Source organism: Tiliqua scincoides, chromosome 1 (assembly GCF_035046505.1).
Source record: "Tiliqua scincoides isolate rTilSci1 chromosome 1, rTilSci1.hap2, whole genome shotgun sequence".
Classification (NCBI taxonomy): domain Eukaryota; kingdom Metazoa; phylum Chordata; class Lepidosauria; order Squamata; family Scincidae; genus Tiliqua; species Tiliqua scincoides.
Window position 1 is genome coordinate 139424757 of NC_089821.1, and position 27287 is coordinate 139452043.

The following is a 27287-nucleotide window of genomic DNA, read 5'->3' on the forward strand; positions in this document are numbered from 1 at the left end:
AAGGGCAGGTGAGGAGGTGGGGGTGAGCTCCCTGCATTAGGGCACCTGGGCTATGGCTGAATCCACCTTTTCCCCTTTGCAGCCATTCCTAGACTTTGACACAAGCTTCAAAGCAAAAAGTAGTGCTATACCAGCCATTTTCAACCACTGTGCCATGAATGGGCCGTGGGTATTTGTGGGAGGGTCATTAATTAGTAGGGCCATTGGGGGATCTGAGCCCCCCCACCAATAGCATAATGTGCCTTGTCATGTGTGCCTTGTAACTGATGGTGTGCCATGAGACAAAAAAGATTGAAAATCACTGTGCTAAACGTTTCCATCTAGTCTGAATGGAAAAAATAAAGGTGACAACCTCCAGCACTTTGATTCACTGCACCTGTTATAAAGCAAGTCATCAGACTTTGAACAGTCAGCCAATCAAATGCCAGGCAAAGGTCTACATTATTAAAAGAGTTTATATGCGTTATTTGAATCAATATATTAAAAAATTCAAAGAATTGCTACTGTGCTCTGAAACCACACGGATGCTTAGCAGTTAAACTTCAACCAAATCCGAGACCCGGATTGACTTTTGGACTTGGCTGAAGTTTCGTTCTCCTTCTGTTCCCTGGGCAGAAATCACATCTGGTCCCTTATGGAAACCTGAGTTGGCGCCCAAGAGCCCCCTGAAATGGTCAAGAGGTGAGTCCAGCAGCAGGTATGTTGCAGGCACCAGAATGGCTGGGCTTCGATCCGCACCAGGTATGGCTGGGTGGCATTTCCTGTGGGAAGGAGCGCGAACGCAGGCTTGGATTCTAGTGGGAACTTACCCTGGCAATCCCCTGGCGGAGCTGCTGTTTTGACGCACTAATTGCTTGTGTGTGTAATTACGCCAAGTGTGGGTGGAAAAACGGAGGCACTAATTCGCCCTGAAGGCGAGATCTGAGCGCTCCAAGCCAGCCACAATCTGGAAGGGGGGGGAGGGGAGATCCTAAGCATGCTTAGACGAACCGACAGAATCCTATGAAGCTGACTTGGGCCGCAGTCCTATCCACACTTTCCTGGGAGTAAGCTCCACTGACTATAATGGGGCTTACTTCTGAGTAGACAGGCAGAGGCTTGGGCTCTAATCCCAAAATGTAAAAAGGGCTATCACGCTTTTCTGGGAGTAATCCCCATTAACTCTAATGGGATTTACTTCTGAGTAAACATGCATTAGATTGGGATGTTAGGCTGCAATCCTATCCACACTTTCCTGGGAGTCAGCTCCACTATAATGGGACTTCGGCAGAGAATGGGGTTCTCAGGCTGCAATCCTATATACGCACTTTCCCGGGAGTAGATCCCATTGAACGCACTGGGAATTACTTCCGAGTAGACATGCCTAGGCTGATGAAGAGCGCAGCCTGCAAGCGGTGTTGCAACCTAATTCTGGACGGGTCAACTCAAAAGTAAAAGATTCAAGGGGGCTTGCTCCCGCTAAAGTGTGCCCAGGATCGTAGCCTGAAAATCCTTTCCAGGTGGCCTCCAGTGGCGCCAGGCGCCTGCCAGCCAGCAAGCCGTCTGGGAACCGGTCTGAAGTTGCTGCTGAAAGCGTGGCAGGAATGGGCGTGCTCCGGCCGGCGTTTCTCCACCTGGGTCAGCCCCCCCCTTTTGTTTACTCGCGGCAAACTGAGTTTCCGAGCTTGCGTTGGGTCCTGTGCCTGCGTAAGGGGGGTGGGGTGAGTGGGGGGCCGTCGCCTCACTCCCACGGCCCCGCCCCACTGGCTGGGCTGGCCCAGGAGGCGGGGCTTGGTGGCTGTGGGGTCCCTCCCCCCTTTCCTGCCCTAACTCACGGCTGTGGCGCTGGGGGTGCCCCGGAGAGGCGAGGGGGATTTTTGCGCGTCGAGCGCAGCGGCTGGCTTTGGGCGCCTGAAGGCGCACGGGCTGGCGAGGGGGTGCCCCTTGACAGGCGCCGGAGCAACCAGTGGTGGTCACCTGAGCGGAGCGCGCGGCCGCCTCCCTCCCCCCCCCCCAAAGTTGGGGGTCCAGCGCCCTCGGGCGCCCTGCAGGCGCGCAGCTCATGCTGGAGGAGAGCCCCAGCGGAGTGGCGGGCGGTGAGAGCCCTGCCGCGTGGGGGTGAGTCACCAGGCGCGGTGGAGGGGAGGAGGAAGGCGGAAGAGGCGCCTTGCTTTGCTCCTCTCCCTTTCCCGGACTGAGGCGCGCCCTCCTCGCTGCGAGGAAGGGAGGGACGCCCAGCCTCCCGCCGGCGCCACACGTTGCTGGAGCGCGAGCGTGGCGGTGGCTCCTGCTCCTGCTCCTTCCCCCTCGGCCTCGTTCCGACTGAGACGCGCCGCGGAGAGCGCGCGGGGCGCGCAGTGGGGGCTGCTGCCCCGGTGGGTCGCGGAGCCTCCAGCGAGGCCATCGTCACCTGAAAGCGATGGTGGCGGATCTCCGGGGGGCGACAGCAGCAGTGGAAGCCGACAGCGCCATAGTAGCAGCCATTGTCTGCCCAAGGTAAGCTCGCTTGGGGTTTGCCAGGCTGCTGGTTGCTTGGGGGAAGAGGCGCAGCTGTGCTCGGGACTTGGCTGGCGCGGGGTGGGCTGTCCCCCCGGCCACCCGCGAGAGGATCAGGCTCAAGTACTTGGTGGTGGGGAGCCAGCCAGCCAGCCCCACGCACGCGCACTCGACAGCCTCTTCCATGGCTTTGGTACATTTCCACAGCACCGAGTGGCTGCCTCAAGGTTTGGCCGTCTGCGAGTGGCGTCGAAGGTTGCGATCCTGTGCGCACACTCCAGGGAGGAATCTGCCTTGACTAGAAGGGGGCTTACTGCTGAGTAGACGGGCAGAGGACTGAGCATCGTCTCCTGGGGAGGGGTTTCCCCACGGTGGCCGTGTGCGCAGGAGGATCACGGAGGGCTGGTAACCGGGGAGCATGTCTTATTCGGGGCTGTTCTGTCCTCTGCCTTCCCGCCGCCGGTCTAGGGGCAGATGGAGCTGCGCTTTCGTTTCATCGGTGCGCTGCCTGACTAGATAGTGGCCCCGGAAACCCCCATGCCTGAGTACACGTACCCAGGTTTCTGCTGCTGTGTTTCAATGGCACAGTGCGCGCGTGGGTAAAGGGGCAGGGACCTTGGGGCTTGCTCTGTGCGCGCCCATGAACACCCCAATCCGATGCTGGTCTACTCGGAAGTAAGTCCCCTTATCTTCTGTGGGGCTTACTCTCAGGAAAGTGTGCATAGGATTGCAGCCTAAGTGGCCCACTCCTTGTAGGTTTGAGTAGAAGCGACCCGCTGGTTCTCTGTGCTCTTTTTGAGCTTTGCAGTCCTCTGGTGTTGAAAGAGATGTGATGTGACAGGAGTCTCTGTTTTGAAGACACAAGAATGGGGGGGGGGATACTCTTGTCTGCTGATGTGCTGTGGAAGTTGTAGCCTCTGTGTCGTAATGTGGAAAGAGTGATGCTGTAAAAACTAGAGGCTGCAACTTTAATCTTTTCCAGCTTGACCCCTGTTTGAAAGGAGAGGAAGAAAAAAAGACCTGTCAGGAGGAAACAACCTGTAGTTTTCAAAGAGCATCAAAACACGAAGGGGTTGTAGAAGGAGAACCTTTCTTTAAAAATATACAGGATGTTTTTGCATTTAAATTACTTCCGCTAACAGGAGTGTTAGACCTGGACGATCCAGGCTTAAATTCCTGCTCAGCCATGAAGCTTCCTGGGTGACCTTGGACCAGTCACTAACTCTCAGCCTTGCCTAACAGGGTTGTGAGGGCAAAAGGAGGGAAGAAACTATATATACCATCCTGAGCTCTTTGGAGGAAAGGTGGTATAAAAATATGATAAACAAAATTTTATTGAATTTTTACAGTTATGCTATTGCTATTGATCGGCAGTATTCCTTCCGTTAAGAGATAATTTGGCTATAATGTGTGCTTCCAAATGATCATCTTTGTAATTTGGTAAAACTGATCACCCTGAAAGGAGATTGTCTGCTCTCACACACAGAATTTCATGAAACTACACGTTTCACAGAATACATTAATCATACGTACTGATTTTGTTTTCAAAATATGTGTGGGATGGATGAAACAGAATACCTTAATACTTTGACTTTCATCCACTTAACTTTAATTGCTTTGCTCTTTCAGCCATTTTCAACTACAACCACACTTCAGATTTTTGTGTGCATGCTTTCCTTTTGTTCAGTTTATCCAGTCTTCCATGACATCATCAATGTTCTTATATTGATTTTCCTTTTATTTCTGTTTAGGTTTTGCACACATTCACCTGTGTTGTACAGTTTGTCTTTTGCCAGCCAAAATAAATTTGCAAGCTAAAGAAAGCTGTGCTTTGACATTCATCCATTTTTTACTCTGTTCATGCTCTAACCCAGCGATTTTGAACTTTTTTCATCTCATGGCACACTGACAAGGCACTAAAATTGTCAAGGCACACCATCAGTTTTTTGACAATTGACAAAGCACACCTGTTGACAGCAGGGGCTCACATCCCCCAGTGGCCCTACTAACAAATGACCCTCCCCCCAAACTCTGGACACCTGCAGACCATCTGCAGCACAACACTGAGCCATGGCACAGTGGTTGGAAATGGCTGCTCTAATCAGATGAAAGTGAAAAGTATTGCTGTAGAACGAAGGCAGGGGATAGGAGATTTTTGCACTTTGTCCTAACCATAGTTTCAATTGTGATCATAGCCCCCTCCCTTGCATTAGAAAAAAAACTTCTATTGGCTTTCAGTTGATGCTTTTTTCCTAAGTGAAGCTGAAATGAAACGTGCAGAGACTGTTGTGTACGAGTAACAGCCTTAAATAACTTGCTTTAACTGTAGGCAGTTGAACTTGGAATTTACTAATCATGATGACAAATGCGTGGTGAAAGTTATTCCAAGTTACCTTTTCAAACTGACCTCTGAGTAATAGTCCACCTTGGTGGTGTTTAATGATTAACTTCAAGATCCAGCAGGGTAACACAGAATCTACTTGTATGATAATGAGCTGCCAAGCACCTTTCACCACATCAGTGAAACTGATGAACAATATTCTTGAATGTTTAAATTTTATGGTGAAGATAAAACATAAACATTGTCCTCATTTCGTAGATAGAAAAATGGCCATGATCATGTTATGATGTCTGCTGACTTTGAAATGTGTAATGATAGCAGAATAAGATGAATTTGAGAAAATAGTGTATGTGCCTGGGATGCAATGTCATCTTGTGCTCTTCTATTAGATGATGTTCAGCTTCCATAGTGGTGGTTGTTTTTTCTTAAGGCTTTGCTATACAGTCTTTCACCTGTATAGGTGAACCGTGGCAAAACTTGTAGTTCATGAGATGTCTGATGACTTGAGAAAGCAAATTGTATCTCTTCCACAGGAGGTTTGGAAATGGACAGCAGTCCCTTTCTCAGCTACTTGCTGGGACAACTGAGTGTAATATGAGGATTGTGTGCATTACTACCAGCATTGAGAGATGGATCAGTGTACTGGTTGGGATCTGGAGGCACAAAGGAGGAGTAATTTGTTGTTAAAGAAATTGCATGGGAGGCTGTTGAGAAAAGTACAGGCAGTTACTGGGCTGAGGCAAAAGAGAAACCAACGAAGGATAGGAAGGGTTGGACTTGCACCCCTGTGAAATAAAATAATCTGATAAATGCTCAGGCTTGATAATTTGGCCATCCCTGATATGATATTGGAACATGGTAGGTACTTTGTTTTCTAGTGTCCTTCAAAGAAAATGTGGGTAGGTAGTTTGCAGTATTTGTATGTACTATATACTTGTGTTTACAAGGGGAAAACGTAAATCTGCTACTTTGTGGTGCTAATTAAAGGTAGATCACCATTATTGAAACTAAAAGAATCTTGCTTTTGGTTTGTTCTAAGTAGAAATCTTTATGTACTTTAGAGCAATGTTTTTCAACCTTGGGGTTGTGCTATTCTATGTTACTGTGCAGTACTCTGTCCAGCTCTGATATAAAAATCATGGGGTTGTATTATCTTTTGAGTAAAAATGCTTATACTAAGTTCAAAAAGAGTATCACTATGGCCTGTGGGGGTGGGGAGTAGGTGGCAACAGGGGCGGGCAAATTGGGTCTCCAGGGGCAGGTTCAACAGTGGGTCCCCAGCCTTATGCGCACTTTAGTTATTTACTGAGGTCATGGCTCAAAAAAGTTGAAAACCACTGCTTTAGAGCGGAGTGCCCAAACATTTTGGCAGGAGGGCCATATCATCTCTCTGACACTTGTCAGGGGCCGGGGAAAAAAGAATTAATTCACATTTAAAATTTGAATAAATTTACATAAATGAATTTATTAGAGATGGAACTTATATGAATGAATGAAGGTCATATAGTAGCTCAAGGCCTATAAAAGGCCTTGCACAAAGCAAGGCCAGCCTTTCCTTCACTGCCACTGCTGCCTCACAGACATGAAACAGCAAGTAGTGGAGGGAACCCTCGTCCCACAGCTCAGGTGAGAGGTAGAACAGTCACCCTCATGCTGAGAGCAGTTGCATTGGGCCAGCATAAGAACAGCCCCACTGGATCAGGCCATAGGCCCATCTAGTCCAGCTTCCTGTATCTCACAGCGGCCCACCAAATGCCCCAGGGACCACACCAGATAACAAGAGACCTCATCCTGGTGCCCTCCCTTGCATCTGGCATTCTGACATAACCCATTTCTAAAATTAGGAGGTTGCGTGTACACATCATGACTTGTACCCCGTAATGGATTTTTCCTCCAGAAACTTGTCCAATCCCCTTTTAAAGGCATCCAGGCTAGACACCATCACCACATCCTGTGGCAAGGAGTTCCACAGACCGACCACACACTGAGTAAAGAAATATTTTCTTTTGTCTGTCCTAACTCTCCCAACACTCAATTTTAGTGGATGTCCCCTGGTTCTGGTATTATGTGAGAGTGTAAAGAGCATCTCCCTATCCACTCTGTCCATCCCCTGCATAATTTTGTATGTCTCAATCATGTCCCCTCTCAGACGTCTCTTTTCTAGGCTGAAGAGGCCCAAACGCCGTAGCCTTTCCTCGTAAGGAAGGTGCCCCAGCCCAGTAATCATCTTAGTCGCTCTCTTTTGCACCTTTTCTATTTCCAAGTCTTGCACGGGCTTCAGCAAGACTCTGGTGGGCCAGAGGCTCATACGAGACTGGGGGCTCCCCGAGGGCCGGATTGAGAGCCCCCGAGGGCAGCATGTGGCCCACGGGCCAGGATTTGGGCACCTCTGCTTCAGAGTATCATGGATTCTGTTTTAAGAGACGCATGGATAGATAGATGCACGCCTACTCAGAAGTCAGTCATATTGAGTTCAGTGAGACTTACTCCATGTAATCATGTTTTCGCTCTCTGCTTTGATTGTTGGAAATCCTAGTGGATAGTGAATTCGCACATAATGAACTATGCCTCTGGAGGCACACCAGATACCTGTGTCCTGTTTCCATTTCCTTGTATCTGGTATTCAGAGATAGGCTCCCTAGGAAACCCAGAGGTTGCATACCATTGAAATGATGTTATGGACTTTACTTCCATAGATCTGTTCTTTTAAAGGTGTCTTGGCCAAATGTCGTCATAACATCCTGTGGCAAGGAGTTCCACAAATTTCCTGTTGTCCATTCTGACTCTTCCCCCCAGTCAGTTTTAGTGGATGACCCCTGTTCCTTCTTTTGTGTGACAGGGAAGAGAATTTCGCCTCTGTCCATCCCATGCATAACTATCCATCCTTCAGGTATCTTTCTAGACTGAATTGATCCAAATGTAGTAGCCTTTCCTTGTAAGGAGAAGTGCCCCAGCTTACTAATCAGTTTTGTCACTCTTTTGTACCTTTACCAGTTCCCCGATATACTTTTTAAAATATGGTGACCAGAACCTGACACAGTGCTTTAGATGAGGCCTTACCATCAATTTGTACAACAGTATAGTAATGGCAGTTTTATTCTCAATCCCATTTTTAATTATCCTAAGCATGGAATTGGCCTTTTTTACAGCCACCACAAACTGGGTTGATGCTTTAATTAAGCTGTCCATCCACCCACTCCAAGAGATCTCTTGATATGATCAGTCATAGATATGTAGGAACCCATTCATGTGTATATGAAATTTTGATTTCTTACTCCAGTGTACATCCCTTTATGTTGAAGCACATCTGCCATTTTGCTGCCCATTTTCCCCCAGTTCAGAGAAGTCTTTGAAGTTCATCATAACCTCTTCTGAACTTTACCCCTTGGAAAAAATCTAGTGTCATCCATAAAACTGACCACCTCATTGCTTATCCCCAACTTCAGGTCCTTTATGAACAAATGGAAAAGTGTTGGTCCTGACTAATCTTTGAGGCATGCTGCTTTTTACCTCTCTCCATTGTGAAAAGTTGCCCATTTACAACATTCTGTTTCTTTTTTCAACCACTTCCTGATCCATAGGAGGACCTGCTGTTTGCTGACTGTGGGAAAGCTTCTTTCAAGAGCTTTTGGGAAAGGACTGTGTTTAATGTCTTCTGAATGCCCAGCTATATCCACATGCCTGTTGACCTTTTCAGAGAATTCTGAAAGGTTTGTGAGGCAAGACTTACTCTTACAGAAGCCATTCTGAACACATCTCTTGAATTATCTTTAGGTAGTTTCTCATACTCAGTCTTTTTCAGCTGTACACTAAACACAGAGTTTATGCCAATGGGATCAAATTGTGTTAACATGGAAGAACATTTAAAACAGAATTAATTTTCTGCATAAGATCTTGGGTAGTCAGTTACAACTTACAACTTTATTGAACTGTCAAAAGCTATCACCTTTGTCTGTGCATGCATGTTTACAGTGGATGCTGAGTTAAATAGTGTATGGGAGGAAATTAAATGTTCAGTATGTTTGCATTTCAGACTGATCAAACACTTAGGACGTGGTCTCATTTGTTATGGCTGTAGTGATGCATGAATTTTCTATTCTATCAGTTGTTTACTTGTCGGCTACTGAATGAAATATCTGTTTGCCTACAAGAAAAGACGTATGTCCCTAGAAAAGTTGTTGCATGAATGAAAAGTTGTTAATCTTACATGAATGAATGTTTTCTTTCTCCCCCGCCCCCCAATAAATCACCACATATGGAAAATCTAGATGTCAGGGAGAAGATTAGGGTAGCACACTTCTCCCTGACACACACTGTTTCTATGACAAAGGGAGGAATCATTCAGTATTGTTGCCCATCAGCTGCAGCCTGGAGTAGAACAGCCCAGGCATAGGTTTACCCCTTCCACAAATTCCTGTTCCAAGGCCATATTCTCATCGAATTTGGTACCACAGCTTATAGATATACTGATGCTAAACAAATGTTCAAATTTGCCATCAAATTCTACCATTGATGGCAAAAACTTGGTGTAGCAATTGTACATCTTCACTTCAGTTGATGGCGGATAACAAAATGTTAGCATATACTTGGCTAAGAGAAAAATGGAGTAGAAACCCTCTTGAGAGACAATTAGTATTTTAACCAAGTGAAGGTCCCCAGTGTGCCTGGTGGGCTGGCTGGATTTTTTTTAAAGCAAAAGGGAACTTGATGAAATGATTTCATCAGTAGTGGGTAAGCAAAAACCTTAGACTTCAATACAGCATTCAGTCATGCCAAGTAACATTTTATGGCCGACTAGAGATTACTTACACCCCCAGAACGAGAAGCCCACCTTCTGCAAAATGACAAAAAAAAGCTAACTGTGTAAAGAGGCTTTGGTATGACCAAAGAGTTGTGCTTGCAATATCTCTGAAATTTCTGAAGGTCTATCTCTTAAATCGTATGCTGAGCTGCAACATGGCAGAGTATTGAGCAAGAAAGAGCTTCCTTTGTTCTGTGCTTCTTCATTTCTGTTTTTGTTGTCTCATACATTACCCAAAAGCCAGGGGAGAACATTGCCCAGCTGGACTAGTCAATGCTCAGCAGATTCAAGAGGGTATGCATGTGCAGGCTGGGTGGGATGAAGGATGTGAGCAGAGGGTGAGTGGAATGGCTGGTTTGTTGCTTTGTGAGAACTTTGCAGGCATCACTGTGGAAAGTTTGTTCATCGATACAGCACTTATCCTTATCAAATTCTGATCCCTATCAAATTCTTTTTTTGATACATGCACACCATTGATACACTGCATCCTCTGTCCAGAGGGTACTTAGAATTTGGCTGAAACGGAATGCAAGTTGCTCAGTAGTTCTTGTTCTCCGTGCACGCTATCAGTGTTTTTGCGTGAAAATAATTGCAACTAGTGGTACCCAGGGCCGCCGCATATGGTTGTGCATTGCACACAGGTACCGCATCTAAGGGGGTGTCATTCACATAGGAAGGAGAAGGAATGCAGCAGAACATCATTTCCTGCAGGGAGGCAGGTGCACCTTTTTCTACTGTGCATAAAGTTGTTGTTGTTTTGAAGTAGGTTTCACTGAATAAATTGTACTAATTCTTTTGGAAATATGCCTTCTATTGGAGCCTTGATTGCAGAGTCAAATACTTGAAAATTAGCAGTTGGACTTCACACCTGTAAGCGTGAAGTAATCATGTCAGTTCTTAAGAAAAAGGTTTTTCATAGGCATAGAAGCAAAATTAACCGTTAAGGTTTGTTTATCCAAAAGTAACTCCCTATGTATTCAGTAGTGCTTATTCTCAGATAACTGTATATAAGATTGTAGCCCAACTAGCTTGAGAATTTCCAGATCTACAGATCCCAAATTGTAATAATGTTATTGACAATTCAATATGTACCGTTAAAGAAGAACAATCTTACAACTAACAAGCTCTAATAGACACTTCTGAGCATCATGGCAGTCTAATACAGTGTATCCCTGGTATCTGTGGATCCAACTCATCACAGATGTAGTGGATACTGGGAGAAAGACACTTCCAGTTTGATGAGCAAACCAGAAGTGGCTATGGCTTCTTCCAGATACACAGATATGGCTATTTGTGTACCTGTGGATTCACGTATCTTTGGGGAGTCCTGGAATGAATCCATCTGGATGGATAAAAATGGTGGACTGTAGTCTGATTTTGTGCTTCATATTGGGAGGGAGAGGGAACTGAATTCTGCCTAATGTAACACAAATTATCTACATTTGCATTATTGACTTCGTGTAATTTGATTCTACTTCTGCTAGAGATAAGAACAGGCAAAGGCACTGAAGCACTACTGTTTCTGGTCATTGGAAATATTCAGCAAGTTTTTTAGCTTCTGAAATTTCATCAGGCATTTATACATTTTCTAGTATATCTTTGCAATCATAGAGGTAAAAAGTTGCTTTAAAAGGCTGTTCTTCTCAGAAAGCTGAGTTCTGCAGTCTGTGCCGTGTTTGGTTTGCTATATTAAAGGTGTTCCAGTGCCGCTGTGGAATTGCAGCAATCACAGCCGTGATTGTGACTTATAGTGAACCAATGGTTCTTAGAAGCTTGCTTATCTAGGCATTTGTATACTGCCTTTCTGTCTCCTAAGAAGCCCTCAAGGCTGCTAATATTCTGTTAAAAACACAAAGCATAATTAAAATAATCCATTAAAATTTGACAGACAATAAAGTAATACATTTATTACAGAATACTTATCACAAAACAAAAGAGGGGGAGCTCAGCCAAATGCTTGTATAAACTAACAGCCCATTCCTGATCTGGAGGTAATCTGATCTGGTCAGGTATATTGCACGTCATTTTGAGCACAAACTAAAATACCGTTGGTGGCAAGTGAAAAGAAAACAGTTGTGTACAGTTTAAGGGGAAAATGTTTCTGAATGTAAAAGTTCACTGCAAAGAATACTGTTCTTGTTCTTTGAAGAATTTTTTATTTGCAGAAAACATCCTTCAAGCTGAATATATGCTACACACAAATGCACTCTGTGCTAAATATACTTTCCTCTTGCAACTACCTAGCCATTGATGCCCAGTGCTAAGATTCTGTCCCTTCCACAGAGTTTTCAGTGAATTGTAGAGTATTTGTGAGGAACAGTCACTTCCTGTCCAGGTGTGAGGATCTCTGCCCTGAAGTCTCTAGCACCCATGGAAACGTGAAGGTAGGCTGTGTTTGGTCTTTAAGTAAGCAAATACAGCAAGAAAGACCTGTGTCACTTCTGTTTCTATTGCCAAACTTTTGTTAAGAAGGAAAGTAGTTCAAGTCTTCTAGGGTCGACATTGGGTCTGAGGGGGTTCCTAGTGAAATTTATTTAAAAGATGTCTGTACCACCTTTCCCAAGGTTACAGGCATGCTGCCTGTGCTGTCCATGGATTCCTTTCTGCATGGCTGCTAGTCTCCCCTCCTCACAAAGTTCATCATGGTGGTGCTTACCTTACCTTAGTACCTTATAAATTTTAACAGGCTCCTATTTGCATACAAAAGGAGAGGAGTAAGAGGTAACAGGTCTGCCTCCTGTTCTCCCAGCTGTCCCATCCATAAATGGAGGCTTGCCCTGTGAAGAACTTCCATTTACAGAAGGGTGATGGCTTCCAAAAGAAGAAGAAGCAGTGAAACATCCCTCTCAACTGAGTGTTCCTCTGATGCCACCTCAGGGCTGCACTGGAATTATCAGGGAGCCCCATAAGAACTTTCAGAAACTTCTAAGGTACCAACACTGGTTCTGTAAATCCATCTTCTGCCTATCTGGTTCACTGGGAAGTGCAGCCATCACTACCACTGCTTTCTGAAGACCTTAGTGTGTGCTAGAGAATTTTGTGGTGTGGTTAGAAGTTACTGGTAGCTGCAAATGGCTAAGACAAGCTCCAACCTGGACCACTGTAATCAGTGGCATACAAAGAAGGTGGCCAGAGGGGCCCAGCCCCAAGTGTCAGGGGAGTGGTGGTGTCCTAGATACTGCCCCAAGGTGAGTGACCCTGGCTGCAGCCACCCACAAAAGAAGCTAGTTTATTGGTACGATTGTATATACCAAGTTATATATAAATATACACGCTTACAAAGTTAGTGTATATATATTCAATAAAAGAAAATGTTCACTGTCTGCACTACTTCTCTGGCCATTATTATTCATTTCATGTCCTGACTATTACTGAAAATAATTTTGTTAAGGGAGAGTGCCAAAAATCTATGGGCCCTGATTGCCGAATGGTGTTGGTACTCTACTGCCTGTAATAAAGACAAGCAACTGTCACCTAGAAGCAAAAGTGTCTTGCGTATGAGTTTTAGGCATCTGGGCTCCACCATACCATATTTAGAATTTCACACAAGAGAGATGCTGTCAAGAATTGTAATTTTGTTGTGTTGCTTCTCCTTGCTTTACTTGAATGCCTCATACCCAAGGACGTTGTTGTGTTTGTCAAGTTTGTAATAAAGACATTAAGGAAAATGAGAACTTGATTTGTGACAAGTTGCAGTACAGCTAATTGTATTTGGAGAGCTTCTGTGGCCAAGTACCAAGTAATTTGTTGGAGAGCATAGTGCGAGGGAGGTTTCCTTGGCTGAATACTTATTCATAAGCATATCACTAATTATATCAATATGTGTAGAATGCAGTTATCTCTGGTGATGGTACATTTGTAGTTTTAACAGTCCTGTGGAGACAAGACAGGTGGTGCTTTCACTGTGCTGTAGTTATCACCTCAACTTCTGTAAGTAGCAGGTAGAACAAATCACATAATCACATGAAACTATTTATTAATATGAATGTTTAGGCGTGTTCTCCTTAGTTTGTACATCCTGATTTTTTTCCCCAGGTGCAAGGCTAGTAAAATGGCTTGGGGATTGAGCTGTTAGCTTGGATTGATCATTCTCACAGTATTCTGCAGAATTGTGAGCTGCTACCATTTTGTGATGTGTACAATAATGAAAGGCGTATTTCTGTCTTGAAGCTAAAAAACATTGAAGCTATAAAACCGACAGAAGTGAAACCCAGAAACACTTTTAGTCTTGAGTTATTTTTTTCATCATTTTAGAGCCAAAGCTGACAAATACATTGTGTATCCCAGAAAGTGCATAGTATTTGAGTTGTTTTGCTGTACTGTAGTGTTCATTACAGCGGTATGTTAACAGAAGTTAAACTTAATTTTAATTTCATAGTAAGGAAGCTTCCAGTGCTCAAATTGCAGGGGGAGCAGGAAAAAAGCTTGCACTTAACCTTTTGTACCAGCTGTTTTAGCTACTGTTTTTATAAGGCTACTGAAGAAGCTGTTTTGGCTAAAATGAGGGAAACTTGGGGGGTTGGAGCTTGTGCTAACTTGAGCACACTTACTTCCCCCTCCCGAAAAAGTTAAATCATTGGAGACTTTGCTAATTGTTCCAGCAGAGTATAAGTGATACTGTATCTTGATAAATCATTGGCTATTATTCTCTAGTTCTGTTACCCTACTGCAATGGTTTCCAAACTTTGTAGCATCAGGATCCACCAAAATAAAAGTTACACTTAGGCTGCAATCCTAATGACACTTTCTTGAGAGTAAGCCCCATTGAACGAAATAGGACTTACTTTTGAGTAGACCTGGTTAGGATTGTGCCCTATATCAGCCACTCAAGCCTCTGTGGCTATAATGTTGATTGGGCAGCAGTGCTTCCCCAAGTAGCAGATTGTTTAACCCTTGATGCCTCATCTGCCTTGTCCGTTTAACCTAATAACCTAATCTGCCTTGTCAGTTTCATGACCTACCATAAATTGGGTTATGACCCACTGTTGGGTCACGGACTCACAGTTTGGGAACTGCTGTTGCCTACTGCAATTAAACCTAAGTATTTGTCCATAAAATAATTGCAAACTCTTACACTGGCAACGCACCCTCCCTTTCTCTGTCTCCCATATGTACTTTAGGTTGTGAACCCTTTAGGGCAGAGACACATGTTCATGTTAACCTCAGAGCACACAACTAAACATGTTAAATAAGTCTTTGGGATTCTGGTTCATGGCATACCCCAGATGAAGTTGACATTTGTGGAATATGAGAGAGTTGGTATAAGCTGAAACTTAGAAATATAAGGGATTAGGGATGAGAGGAGAGTAAAAGGGAAGTGAGAATGTGATGCAATGAAATCAACAAGCATTGATTTAAATGGTTATATGTAGCATATACAGCTAAACTTAAGGTTCTGGGGAAGAAAAGGGGGGAAATGCTTAATGTTGCTTGACTCTGGGAAAAGCAGGACTTAAAAAGCCCAGCTGCTGGATAGTGCAGGCGCAAAAGCAAAATAATATGAGACAGGTTTGAAAATGTAGATGGCAGGGGGAGAGCTGGGACTCAAGAAAGCTCTTAACAAGCCCTTTTTATTCATTCTCAAAACACATGATGCAAAGCTATACAATAGGGAAAATTACTGAAGGTTGCTGAAATTCATACTGGCTGTAACCAGCTAGCTCTTTAGCTAACCACAACATTCCATTGACTAAGATAAGAAGCACTTCTCTATAACATCTTTAAGGCTAGCTCATCTTGTTTACTTGCATTGGGCCTCAGTCTTTGTTACTGGCCCACTCTGGTTTACCTGAGTGGGGGGGGGGCGCAGCAGGTTTGCCTGCCCGCCGGTTGCCATGTTACTAAGGCTAAGCTCAGCGCCTGTGCATATAATTACTACACTTAATTTCCTGAAAGAGAAGGAACAGGAAGATGTATAGTGGAGTGGAGAAGAGCTGAAATTGAAAAGCAGGGTGTATACGGAGGGAGCTGAGCATTCTATGGAGATGAGGGTATTACAGAAGGATTGGAGGAGGGATTAAGGTGTGGGGACTAAGCTTGGAGATAATGGAATCTTGGGGGCAAAAATGCAGCCATGGCTTGTTTCTCTGAATCATGAAGATTGCACAGTAAACAGCCCAAGTCAATCTAAAGCATATTTACTCAGAAATAGGTCCTGTTGTATTCAGCAGACTTTACATGTGCATAGAATTACAGCCTTAGAGTCAGAAATGAAGTCACTGTTCACAGTGGAAGAGCTCACTCCTCACGGTATTGGTAAGTAGTATCCCTGTATTTCCTGACTGAGGCCAAACTCTACATTTGTAACATTCAAATATTGTATATGTCAGAGAGCCTGTCAGATTGGTTACAGGGAAACTGTTCAAATTGGAGCCTGGGCTGATCCTCAGACTCCTACCCTAACTGGTTAGAAATAAATCAAACAAGATTCATACACAAAGGTAGAACAAAAACTCTAGGAGTAGATTTGGAATCTAAACTGAACTCTTGATCAACCGCATGTGGGGAAAGGAAATTGGGCCAATTGCCAAGGTTATGTCTCCTTAGTTTGCTGAGATCACTTCTACATTTTAGAGAGACTGCGGGTGTGATGGTAGAGAGCAGCAGCCACCCAGGAAATGCTGAAAGAATAAGACACACTGGGAAGTAATGGGGGCAAAAGTGTGTTTCAGGTGGGCAAATCAACAGAGGAGGTTTCAGGGTGCAGTTACAGAAGGCACTGGCTTGTAGTTCTATCTGGTTTTAGCAAGGGGGAGAGACAGGCTAGAGAAACAGTAGGACAGGTAAAGAAGCATGTTACCTTTCCTGGGTACAGACACTGACACAGAGATTCCTGAGTATCTGATGGGATAGTAGTGCATGATACAGCGCAGCGGATAATTGCCAAACATGCTGAAGTCAGGTGCAAAGAGAACGAGCAATTTGGGGAACTCTGGCTAAACTGCATACAGGATATTCTGCACATAGGCTAAAAGGCAGTCTTGAATCTCTGGAGAGAGATAAGAGATCAAGGAAATGATTGGGATCTTGGTATTTGGGACATCCCAGAGAGCTACTGCACTAATACATGACTCAGTGTTCAGAATTTACATTTGAGTGAGAAAGAATTGGTGGTTCCAGCCAGTAGCCTAAATGTCTCATTTGTCCCTGAAGGCAGAAACTCTAATCAGTAAGTTTGTGCCAGTGTCTCCAAAGCAAATAAGTTTGGTTTGGAGCAAGGTGCGACCACTTGGGAAACTTCTGTGAGGCTCCTCCATGTAAATTAGGGGAGGGGGTTAGAGCAGAAAAAAATTGTCCTTTTGAATTCAGGCTGTCTTGATCAAAAGGATAAGAATTTCGGCTCAGGCTCCATCTTTCCTGACATTTGCCTTGTCAGATCTCCCTCCCAAATAATAGGGCAGCTACAGAACTACTATGCACACCAATGGAATTGTTTCAGATAAATAGGTGTCTCTGCTGTTTCACTTTTTTGTCAGCTTTTTATTGATCTAAATTGTCAGATTGTCACAACAATTCTGAAACTTTCTTGGGAAAAATGCAGATCCTGGATTGCTATCATCATCTGTTTCCTGGATAAGTTAAATGCCTTGGTGATCTGGTAATAGTTTTCTAAATTACTATGTGGGTAAGCTACTGACAGTATCTGATTTTACATTTGTCTTGGTCCTAAAGTTTTTTGTTTCCTGGTTCAGAAAAACAAGAAGAAAATGTACCTTCTTGGAACACTTAAAACACACACACACACACACACACACACACACCCCTTGGTCTTTCATACTTTCAAAATACTATTTACAAGCATTTTAAAAGCATACAGGATTGGGCACCTTTTTAAACATAGTTGAGTGCTAGTTACATGGATTTTCCAAGAAATGTTCATTTGGAAAATAGTGCCCTAAACATATTAGCATGTTTGGTTATGTGCACTCCTGGTTTTAATTTAACCCCTTCCCACTCCATTTACAGATATAGACCTAATGTGGTGGTCTGCATGAGAGAAAGAGATGCTTCTTAGGGGCAGTTACCTAGAAGAAAAGTTAATTGAAACCTTGAAAGTTTTGTTGGTACTGCATCCCTTCATTTTATTGTTTATGAAACCATGCATTTTTAAAAATGGACAATTTTTCACCTTGTATAATACTGATGGCACATTAAGTTAAATCTATGGTAGAACCCCTAGCCGTAGAAAATGCTGCGATTGTAGCGGTAATTTGCCAGCCTCCATTCTACAGGTATACATTAATAGAACTGCTTGTATGGTCTGGAAATTTGGTGGCAACTGAAACTGTATGCTTTGTGAAGGAAGATTTTTATTTCCTATATAAGCAGCTTGCAAACCTAACTTGCAGTAGGTTGCAGAAACTGTGCTCCAACTGTTCTTTATTTCTTTGCTGCTGACTTTCGGGGAAAGAAGTTGGGGTGCAAAGAAAATATACAGTGGGGAAATCTAAACTGGCAGCTGGTGCTAGTATGAAATCCCTCCTAAGCTGTATAAGTAGTCTGCGCATAAGGAGGGGAAATGTGTATAGTTGAAACTATCTTGAACCTGGAAAACACATACTGTTTCTTTTATTTTCATGGTGAAAGATGTGCAGGAACTAAGACAACTGAGGGAACAGCAAATTAGTTCTCCCATCCAACCCTCACTTTGGGGCACTGAGTGGAATGGTGGAGCACTATTGAAACTGTTTTTCTGTCTTGTTGCTGCCAAGCATGTATATTTGAATTTGTGCAACACAACATGCTTATGTTGTGACCTGACTGTACCACTACTGTTAGAATATCACAGTGTGATAGCAATACTTTAAATGAGATTGTGTTCCTGAAACCAGGTTTGAATAAACTTTGAGGACCAGGAATGGGGCATTTGTTTTCTGTACTCTGATCTGTGCAAAACTTTGTCTTTGGATCTCCACTTAAGGGTGCTCCAGCAGACGTTTTAAGGTGCATGGGTAATTATGTGTAGGTGAGTTAGTGCAAAACTAGTTTATTACATATTGCACAATTGGGGCTTGTGTCTATTAATAATTGACGAGAGGCAGTCTACATACATATTTATTCTGAAGTAAACCCCAGTGAATTTAGTAAGACTTGGTTTTGTGAAATCCCTTGTGCCTAACAGTTCAGAAGTGCAGTGGGATTGACTTCAAATTAGAGTAAATATGGATAGACTCGGGTTGCCTGAGATACTTTGGATGTAGGTGTAAACTGTAGGCTAGAAAAAAGGATACGATTCCTATTTATATACTATTTTTCAACATCTGAGAGCAGAGGTTCCCAAACTTTTTGGAAACAGGACCCACTTTTTCTAAATGGCACACTATCCAGACCCACCTAGCTTTGAGACTTTAAAAAACTTTCATTTTATCAGCTGCTTAAGCCTCTGTTTTAATTCTTTTTAAAATGATGGTGGGGGCTGCCTTCTGAATGGTTTGAGCTCCACGTTCATTCGATCAGGACCATTCTGATGGCCTTGCGGTCCCCTTTTCCTTGTCTTCGAGAAGAACCAAGGCACATTTGCCTGCTCATAAGTAAACACACGTGTGGCTCAGTTTCACTTTCCATTGAGCTCAATACATTTTCCTTGTCATGGTTGCAATCCATCAAAAATCAGGTTGCAACCCACTGGATTGGGAACCACTGTTCTCTAGAGCAGGGGCCTCCAAACTTTTTGGCCGAAGGGCCGCATCAAATATCTGGCATGGTGTTGAGGGCCGGAAAAAAAATTCAAATATAAAATTTAAATAAATACATTTGAGATGGCACTTAGAGAATGAATGAATGGGCTCAAATGTCCAAGATTTCTCCAAGCACCAACACAGCCCAAGAAATAAAGCACACACACTTAAATGGGCCCCCATTTCTCCACCCTTCAAGCACAACTCTGGTTGTGCTCTCAAGGGATCAGAGGCTGGCTGCAAGCCGGATAGAGGCTCTCCGCAGCCCGCATCTGGCAGTCGGGCCGGGTTTTGGAGACCCCTGCTCTAGAGAGACACTGTAAACTGAGATTGCCCCTTGATAGTACTTCATCTTGAACAACCACCTTAATTATGAAAATTGTTCAGTGCTGCTTGTGGCAACTACTTATGCAACATTTGCAAATCTCTCCCTGAGTGTTCTAGTCACTACAACTCCAAATATGGATAGCAGCTAGTTGAGCCGGCCTGAGTATTATTAAGATACTTAAAATTCTCTAGTCTCTTAACAAATTATGCAGTAATCGCCAGTTAAGCGTTTGTGTTCATGCCGGGTACGTGCAACTCATCCTGCAGTAAGGACTGTGTTTTATCTCTGTTTGAAACCTGGAATGTGAATAAGGCCTACATACCTCTTCTGTGAGTCATGCCCTAATGTATGGTGACAATACATTGCTAAGTCATAACATACAGGAGAAGGTGTTACTGTAGTCTTAAGCAGCAGCCTCTCCCCTTTGCACTTTTCTCCCCTCCTTTTTTGGGGAGAAGAGAATACAAAATGTTCTCTTTTCAAGAAAAATTTTTCTAATGGATGTCAATCACTGGATCATGAAAGCCCATCTTCTTTGAATTTGTGTCTAGTCCTTTTGATTGTGAGTTGAGCTAGGAAGGATTTCAGATTAATTTGGGCATTTTCTATATTATCTTCAACTGTCAGATTGTATTGGGTAACCTGCTGTCATAAAATGTCTCGGATGACCTTGCTGGTAGTTAGCTTGATGGAGTCTTGAAACGCTGATGGTGTTTTGGAACTTCAAACAGGAAAAGTGCATTAAAGGCTGCAAGGTGTCCTTTATGTGCAAGTGGGGTAGAATTTGCACATGTGATCAAGATTTCTTCTCTATGCTGCAAAGCAATAAATTGTGTCTAGTTGGAACCTGCCTACTTTGCACTCATGTGGGATAATCTTTTTACCAATTAGTCTATCTTTTAAACTACACTTGTTCTTCTGGCAAGCTCTCCATTAAAGAGAATTACTATAAAGGTCCTTACTTATGATCTTTTTTTGTGCAGCAATTTTGTTTTTAAAAACCAAGGAATATTGCTTAACTTGTAAAAAAAATATATAAAAAGGGTTGTGTCATGACAGAATATCACAATTCTTCAAAATATCACAATTCTTGAGCAGTTATACCATATTGAGGCAAGGTACAATTACTTTCAGATTAAATTCAGAGCACAATACCATAGTCTCTCGAGACTGAAGGTTGCCAACAACAACATTTACTTTAAAAATAAAAAATTAAAGGGATCCTTCAAGGAAAGCAGATAATAAACAAAACGAACAAAAAGTTTAGTTCAAAAGGGGAGCCTGTGAATCCCCCGCTAAGAATAAAAAGAAAAATCTGAAATAGTAAATATTTCTGTTTGCTCACTGGCTGGACGGAATGTACAAGATTCTGAGGCACGGAACTGGTACAAGCATATGAAAATGAGTAATTTGGCTTTTGTTGCCATGTGTTCTGTGTTGTAAAGAGCTACAGATATCTTGAGTTTCTAGTCCAATCTGCTGACACTCTGACAAGTGATACAAATCTTAACAATATTTGAATTTTATCCTTCTCCTTCTTCCAAAGAGCTCAGCTTGGCACATTTAGTTGATCCTTCCTCACAAGAACCCTGTGTGTTAGATTGGAGTGAGCGGCCTAGTGTTAACCCAATGAATTCCATGGGGATTTGAACCCTGGTCTCCTTGATTCAAGTCTGATATGTTATTCATGCTTCCATGTTAACTTTTGGGATTTTCCAGCGTCACCACCTAAAACATAGTGTCTTGTCTCTTAAATGGCTATTAAGCAAAGTAATAAGAGCATTGTGCTGTAGAGGGAATGAGTTGCTTTTATTGACCATGTTTCTCTCCTTTGAATAAGTGTAAGAGTAAGTAAGGAGGATAGTTCTCTTTCTTCTATATATTGGAAGCCAATTTAAATATATAAGCTTCTATTCAGAAGTTCCCACTACCACCACCATTAGCCAGTAGGGAGAGAAGGTAAAGCTGCCATCTCCAAATCTCCCCCTTTCTCATTTGCCAGTACACATTCCTTGCATGACATGAAAGAGAGTCCAGTGCATGTCCCTTTCCCCAGTCCCACTATAACTTGGCAGTGAGAGAAATGCAAGTTACTTCTTCAGCAATTCATACTCTTGGGTTACTGTTATTGTTTATCTTTTGTTGCATTTGGCCAACAGGTGAGGTTCTAGGGTAGTGGTGTCAAACTCATTTTATACCGCCAGCTGAATAGCATTCATGGCGCCTGCTGAGCACTGGAAGTGACATCATTGAGCAGTGATAATTAAGTAGGTGATGGCCAGAAATAAGCATTTTGGTCTCGCTCATTAGCTGCAAATGACAGAAGAAAAAATATGCAAATCTTGATCATATTTTTAAGATATGGGAAAACCAATTATCACGTGAGCTGCCCTTTCAGCTGCACCACAATTATCACGGGCGAGGGTTGCAGAGAAAGATTTTCTGGGAGCTTCATGCAGCCCACAGGCCTTGACATCCCTCTTCTAGGGGGATGTGAATGAATACCTTCTAATAGATTTGATATTGTACATCTTCATTAATTCCTTACTAACTGCATGTTGTTCAGTTCCTAAAGTTAGGATAGGTATAGCGATACCTGTTTGTTTCAGCATATTGAAAAATGTGAGCAGGAAGAATATGCAGCAAGTTCTCACTTAAAGTTGTCAGTAGGTTCTTGGAAACAGCAACTTTATGAGAAACTACTTATAACAAAACCAATTTTACTGTAGACTTATTGATATAGGTAAACAAAAGTTATGTTCCTACAGCATATTTCTGGCCACAAAAAATCACCAAACTTAAGACCCCAAACACTTCTAATATTAAGCATTGAAATAAATGCGAGCTTTCCAGACTGGAGAAAACCCACATAGACATGGGGAGAACGTGCAAATTCTATACGGATGGCAGGAATCAATTTTTTCTCAACAACTTTATAACAACTTTAAGTGAGGCCTTGCTGTATCTAGTTTACTACACACTGAATAATGCAGCATGTGACCAGTGCTTCTAAAGTCCATTGCTGGGTACTGTCATTTCCATGACACCCATGTAGTTTTTATTAGTATATTCAAACACCATTATCATTTACGTCTTCTATGAATTGGTTATATTCTCCGTACTCTGAGGTATGTTTAAAAAAATGTGATATGCCTTGTCAATCAGATAAAAATGATAACTGTGTTGTGTACAATGAATTGTTAAAACTACTTGGGTGTTTTCTAATTCAGACACAATTATCTTAACTGCAGTGATGAACTGGAGATTGTGCTACTCTTCTCATTTTAGTCTTTTTATCTTTGAAAATCTTTATTCCTAATAGTTGCTGTAGTTGGCTCGTTTTACTGTATTATTCTCTGTGCAAGAGGAGATCTTGATTTGCTGACTTCTACATTTCCTTCAGATAAACAAGAAAATTTTTATTTGGGAACATCTGAATTAATAGTGCTAGATCCTTGCACTTCTTCCGTATGTAAATGGCTTGTTTTTTGTTTTCCAGATATGAGACATGAGTGTTGGACGCAGAAGATTAAAGTTGCTGGGAATTCTGATGATGGTAAACTTCTTCATATATGTGATTGTAGAAGTCTCCAAGAGCAGTGGTCAAGAGAAGAATTCAAAAGAACACGTTGTAATACCCCAAAACAAATTCTGGAGGAAGCATACGTCTCACAAGGCATTCTGGAATAAACAGCAGCATAAGTTGGAGCGTCTGTACAATCCTATTTTGACATTATATTCCAATATGACTGTGGAAGAAAACTTATTTTATAATGGGAGTACTTTGAACCCCTGTGATCCTGACCCATTTGTAGCATCAGAAGTTAGTGACTTTGCAGATTTACCAGATAGATTTAAAGATTTCTTATATTACTTGAGATGCAGAAATTATTCGTTATTAGTAGACCAACCACACAAGTGCAAACACAAGCCTTTTCTACTTCTGGCGATCAAATCACTTATACCACATTTTGATAGAAGACAAGCAATTCGGGAGTCTTGGGGAAAAGAAATTAAATCTGGAGACATAACGGTTGTGAGAGTCTTCCTGTTGGGCCAGACCCCTCCAGAGGATAACTATCCTAATCTCTCTGATATGTTGAAATTTGAGAGTGAAACCCACCAAGACATTCTTCTATGGAACTACAGAGATACTTTCTTCAACTTGACTCTGAAAGAGGTACTGTTTCTGAAATGGGTCAGTAATACCTGCCCAGGGGCCCAGTTTATTTTCAAGGGAGATGATGATGTTTTTGTGAATACGCATCAGATCCTGGATTACTTGAAGAGTTTAACCAAGGACAAAGCCAAAGACTTATTCATAGGCGATGTGATCAAAGATGCTGGACCTCATCGTGAAAAGAAACTGAAGTACTATATCCCAGAAAGTATTTATGAAGGCTCTTATCCTCCATATGCAGGAGGAGGTGGGTTTCTCTATTCTGGTGATCTGGCACTAAGGTTAACTAATGCCTCTGACCAGGTCCTTCTCTATCCTATTGATGATGTGTATACTGGAATGTGCCTTCAGAAACTTGGGCTTGCTCCAGAAAAGCACAAAGGTTTCAGGACATTTGACATTGAAGAGAAGCAAAGAAATAATATTTGTTCCTACACAAATCTGATGTTAGTTCACAGCAGGAAACCTCAAGAAATGATTAAGATTTGGACAAACTTGCAGGATCCACACTTAAGTTGTTAAGTGTATAGATGTGTCCAAAAGCTCTTTCCAAATTTGGATTCAAATTTCTTGGCAAAATGATTTAATACTTTGTCTCTATTTGGTGGCTTATTTTGCAAAACAAAGTTAGCTACTGTTTGTCTAGTACTTTTAAATGTGAGATGACATTACAAACGAAGCACATTTTGAGGATATGGCATGAAGTTGTAGTCATTATCTTTCTACTGTCATGTTTCACCTAATAAAACATTGGAAAATCATAGCCTTCAGAAGTTGTGATTAAACTCATCATTCAGTAAATGTGTTAGCCATATGATATTGGAAGTATGGCTTTCCTGTTTTTTGAGTGCTAGCAATCATTTAATTGTGGTGGTTGAAGCGATACATTTTTTGGTTTCTTAACTAAGATGAGATCTCTGAAACTTGTGCTGTAAGTTAAATTCAGAATAGTAGCTTCTGCATAATTAACAATGATACAATTCCGTTTACCTAGTTTCAAAATAAAACTTAATTTTTCATGATATCTACCACTGAACAGTATTCAGTAAAATGAAGCAGAGCCAATGGTGCAATGTGCACATGAGACAGTGCATTTAAAAGTTTGAATGATATCTCATTCTCTAGCTGATTTAAAGAGTCACCTTGGAGGATAAGTGTGTTTTTATCAGAATTCATGTACAATTTTACATTTTTAAAACTGTAACTGCTATCAAATTTCACTCATTTGCTTTTTATTTAGAAAATAGGCTTAAAATTTTTCAGTTATCACCTGTGTTCATTAAAAACACCAGGCAATTTGATTTGATAGAACTTTTACAGGTATGTAAAATTGTTTATTGGTTCAAAAAGGTTGGGCCAAAAAGGTTGGGTGGACTCGCAACCTCATACAGATGTTACAGTTTTTGAATTCTAAACTTCAAGGGGATATCTCAGTGGAACAGGTTCTAGAACTCCAGAATTCCTACCTGCCATATCTTCATCTGTGTTCTATGAGACAATTAATCAGAACCATGACTATATATGTAGAAGTGCCTGTATTTATTGTGCAGATTGAAGACCAAAACACTTTCTTAAATATATTTAAGAAACATTTTATTTGTATAGTGTTGTCAGTCATATTTAAATAGAATACTATTTTAAATGTGTTGAAATATAAAATTAAAGTTAGTTGTTTTTGAATGTGAAAAATGTGATTTAAATGGTACTGTTATATCCTAGTTTGTGTGTTTCAGGCAATTCACTCTACGCTCTGAATGGATTTCTCAGTCTGTATGTTGGTGCTTTTATATTATTAAAGTACTCTTATGACCTGGTCTGTGTTTTGCTGCGTGAGCAACAGAGCACAGAAAATTGGATACTACCCTTGTCCATTAGCACATTGCAGAGGGCCAGGGTAGGGAGGAGGCAATTTGTGTCATTGTGCTGCTGGTGGAAGCAGGCTCTGATTGGACTACAGCATGTGCTGACATCTTGCACTGGAATGGCTACTCTGTTCCCACTGGATACATTTATGCTCCCCACGTGCCACACAGTTTAATGGCTCCTGGTGCATATGAGGCCTAGACTGCAGTCTTATACAGCCAGGTCTCTGTATCTGTGGATAATGTATCCACTGTTTCAATTATCTGCTGATATGCATGCCTGCTGCACTGCCCCCCCCCATGCACCCATTAATGTTGTTTAATGTGGATCCATTCCAGGGACCCCTGCTATCCACACACCAATTAACATTATTTAAAGGCTTACACCAGCAAAAATGTTCGTCCTCTACAGGGTTGCTATAAGCTTGTAGGCTTATAGCGATATGCAGACTACCTTCTAGCAGCCTGGATGCTTGAAAAAACTAAATTGAGGTTAACAGGAAATGGTTAACTTCCACTTCTTATTAACCTCAATCTAGTCCTTTCAAGCATCCAGGCTACCAGGAGGCGGCCTGAGCATTGCTAAAAGCTTATATGCTTATAGCGACCCTGTAAAGGAAGAACACTTTTGCTGGGGTAAACCTTTAAAAGCTGTGGGGGGAGCAGGGGGCCATGGAGATGGGGTTCTCTATATCAATTATTTTTTGTATCCATGGGAGTCCTTGGAATGGATCCCCGTAGATTCAGGACATGCCTGTATCTGAGAGAAAGTCCCATTGAACTCAGTGAAATTTACATTCAAGTAGAATGTTTAGGATTGCACTGTTAACAGCTTTATTTGATGCCACCATAGTGGCAGAAATACTGTTAGAGAACTTGCAAAACCAATGAAGAGTCTTACAATAAATTTGTAAGTCTGTAACAAGCTTTTGTGCACAAAAGTCAATTTCATCAGATATAGGAAGTGTTCTCAATTGGCCCCTACAGACAGGGCTAGAGATGGGAAAAGACAGGAAATGTAAGCAGTGGGGACAAAGGCCAAGACCTGCAAGAAATAGCTGACCATTTTTATGTAAAACTGAAATGTAAGAGATGAAAGGCACAATCCTAACCAGATCTACTCAGAAATAAGTCCTATTTTGTTCAGCGGGGCTTACTCTCAGGAAAGTGTGGTTAGGATTGCAACTTCAAATAGTTCCCTTGGAGTAAACGGTTCTGGTAAGCTACAAAGTGTCTCAAAAGTGTTTAATGCGTTTCTAGATCTAAAAAATTACAGCAATGGCATTCCTCCATTGAAACGCATTCGGAGCGAAAGCTAGAGAACCTGATGATGAGCTTCTGTTGACTGAAGGACAGTTTGGATATTTGATTTATCCTTGAAATACTCCACCCCAGTGATCAGCATGCAACTTTGTTGACAAGGAAAATATTGTGCTGTTCCACTTTGTACTTGCAAACTGGGCCCTTTTTGCTTTTGTGGGTCTACTTTTTCTGTATCCAGTCTTACAGCTGCAACTCCACTGCTTATTGTATCCCTAAGCTTCATTTTGTTAAGAGATGAACATGAGTTTCTTTCAACTCTATTTTTGTAAACAAAATAAAATGTCTCTTTGAATTTGAAAA

At 42.2% G+C, this 27287-nt stretch overlaps 1 protein-coding gene across 3 annotated transcripts; it reads left to right on the forward strand.

The window, feature by feature from the left end:
- Positions 1–1790: 1790 nt before the first annotated feature.
- On the forward strand, positions 1791–27287 carry B3GNT2 (UDP-GlcNAc:betaGal beta-1,3-N-acetylglucosaminyltransferase 2). Of its 3 annotated transcripts, none has more exons than XM_066638178.1 (2): positions 1791–2475; positions 23122–27287. In XM_066638178.1, exon 2 carries the CDS (start codon positions 23131–23133, stop codon positions 24322–24324), a length of 1194 nt encoding a protein of 397 aa, XP_066494275.1. In that variant the 5' UTR covers positions 1791–2475; positions 23122–23130; the 3' UTR covers positions 24325–27287. The 3 variants fall into 3 exon arrangements, with proteins under 3 accessions (XP_066494275.1, XP_066494442.1, XP_066494354.1); XM_066638345.1 differs by lacking the exon at positions 1791–2475 and adding an exon at positions 2682–2702; XM_066638257.1 differs by lacking the exon at positions 1791–2475 and adding an exon at positions 2741–2880.

Bases quoted from the DNA above. Each gene is read 5' to 3' on its own strand.
- B3GNT2 (XM_066638178.1), top strand. From the start codon at position 23,131: ATGAGTGTTGGACGCAGAAGATTAAAGTTGCTGGGAATTCTGATGATG.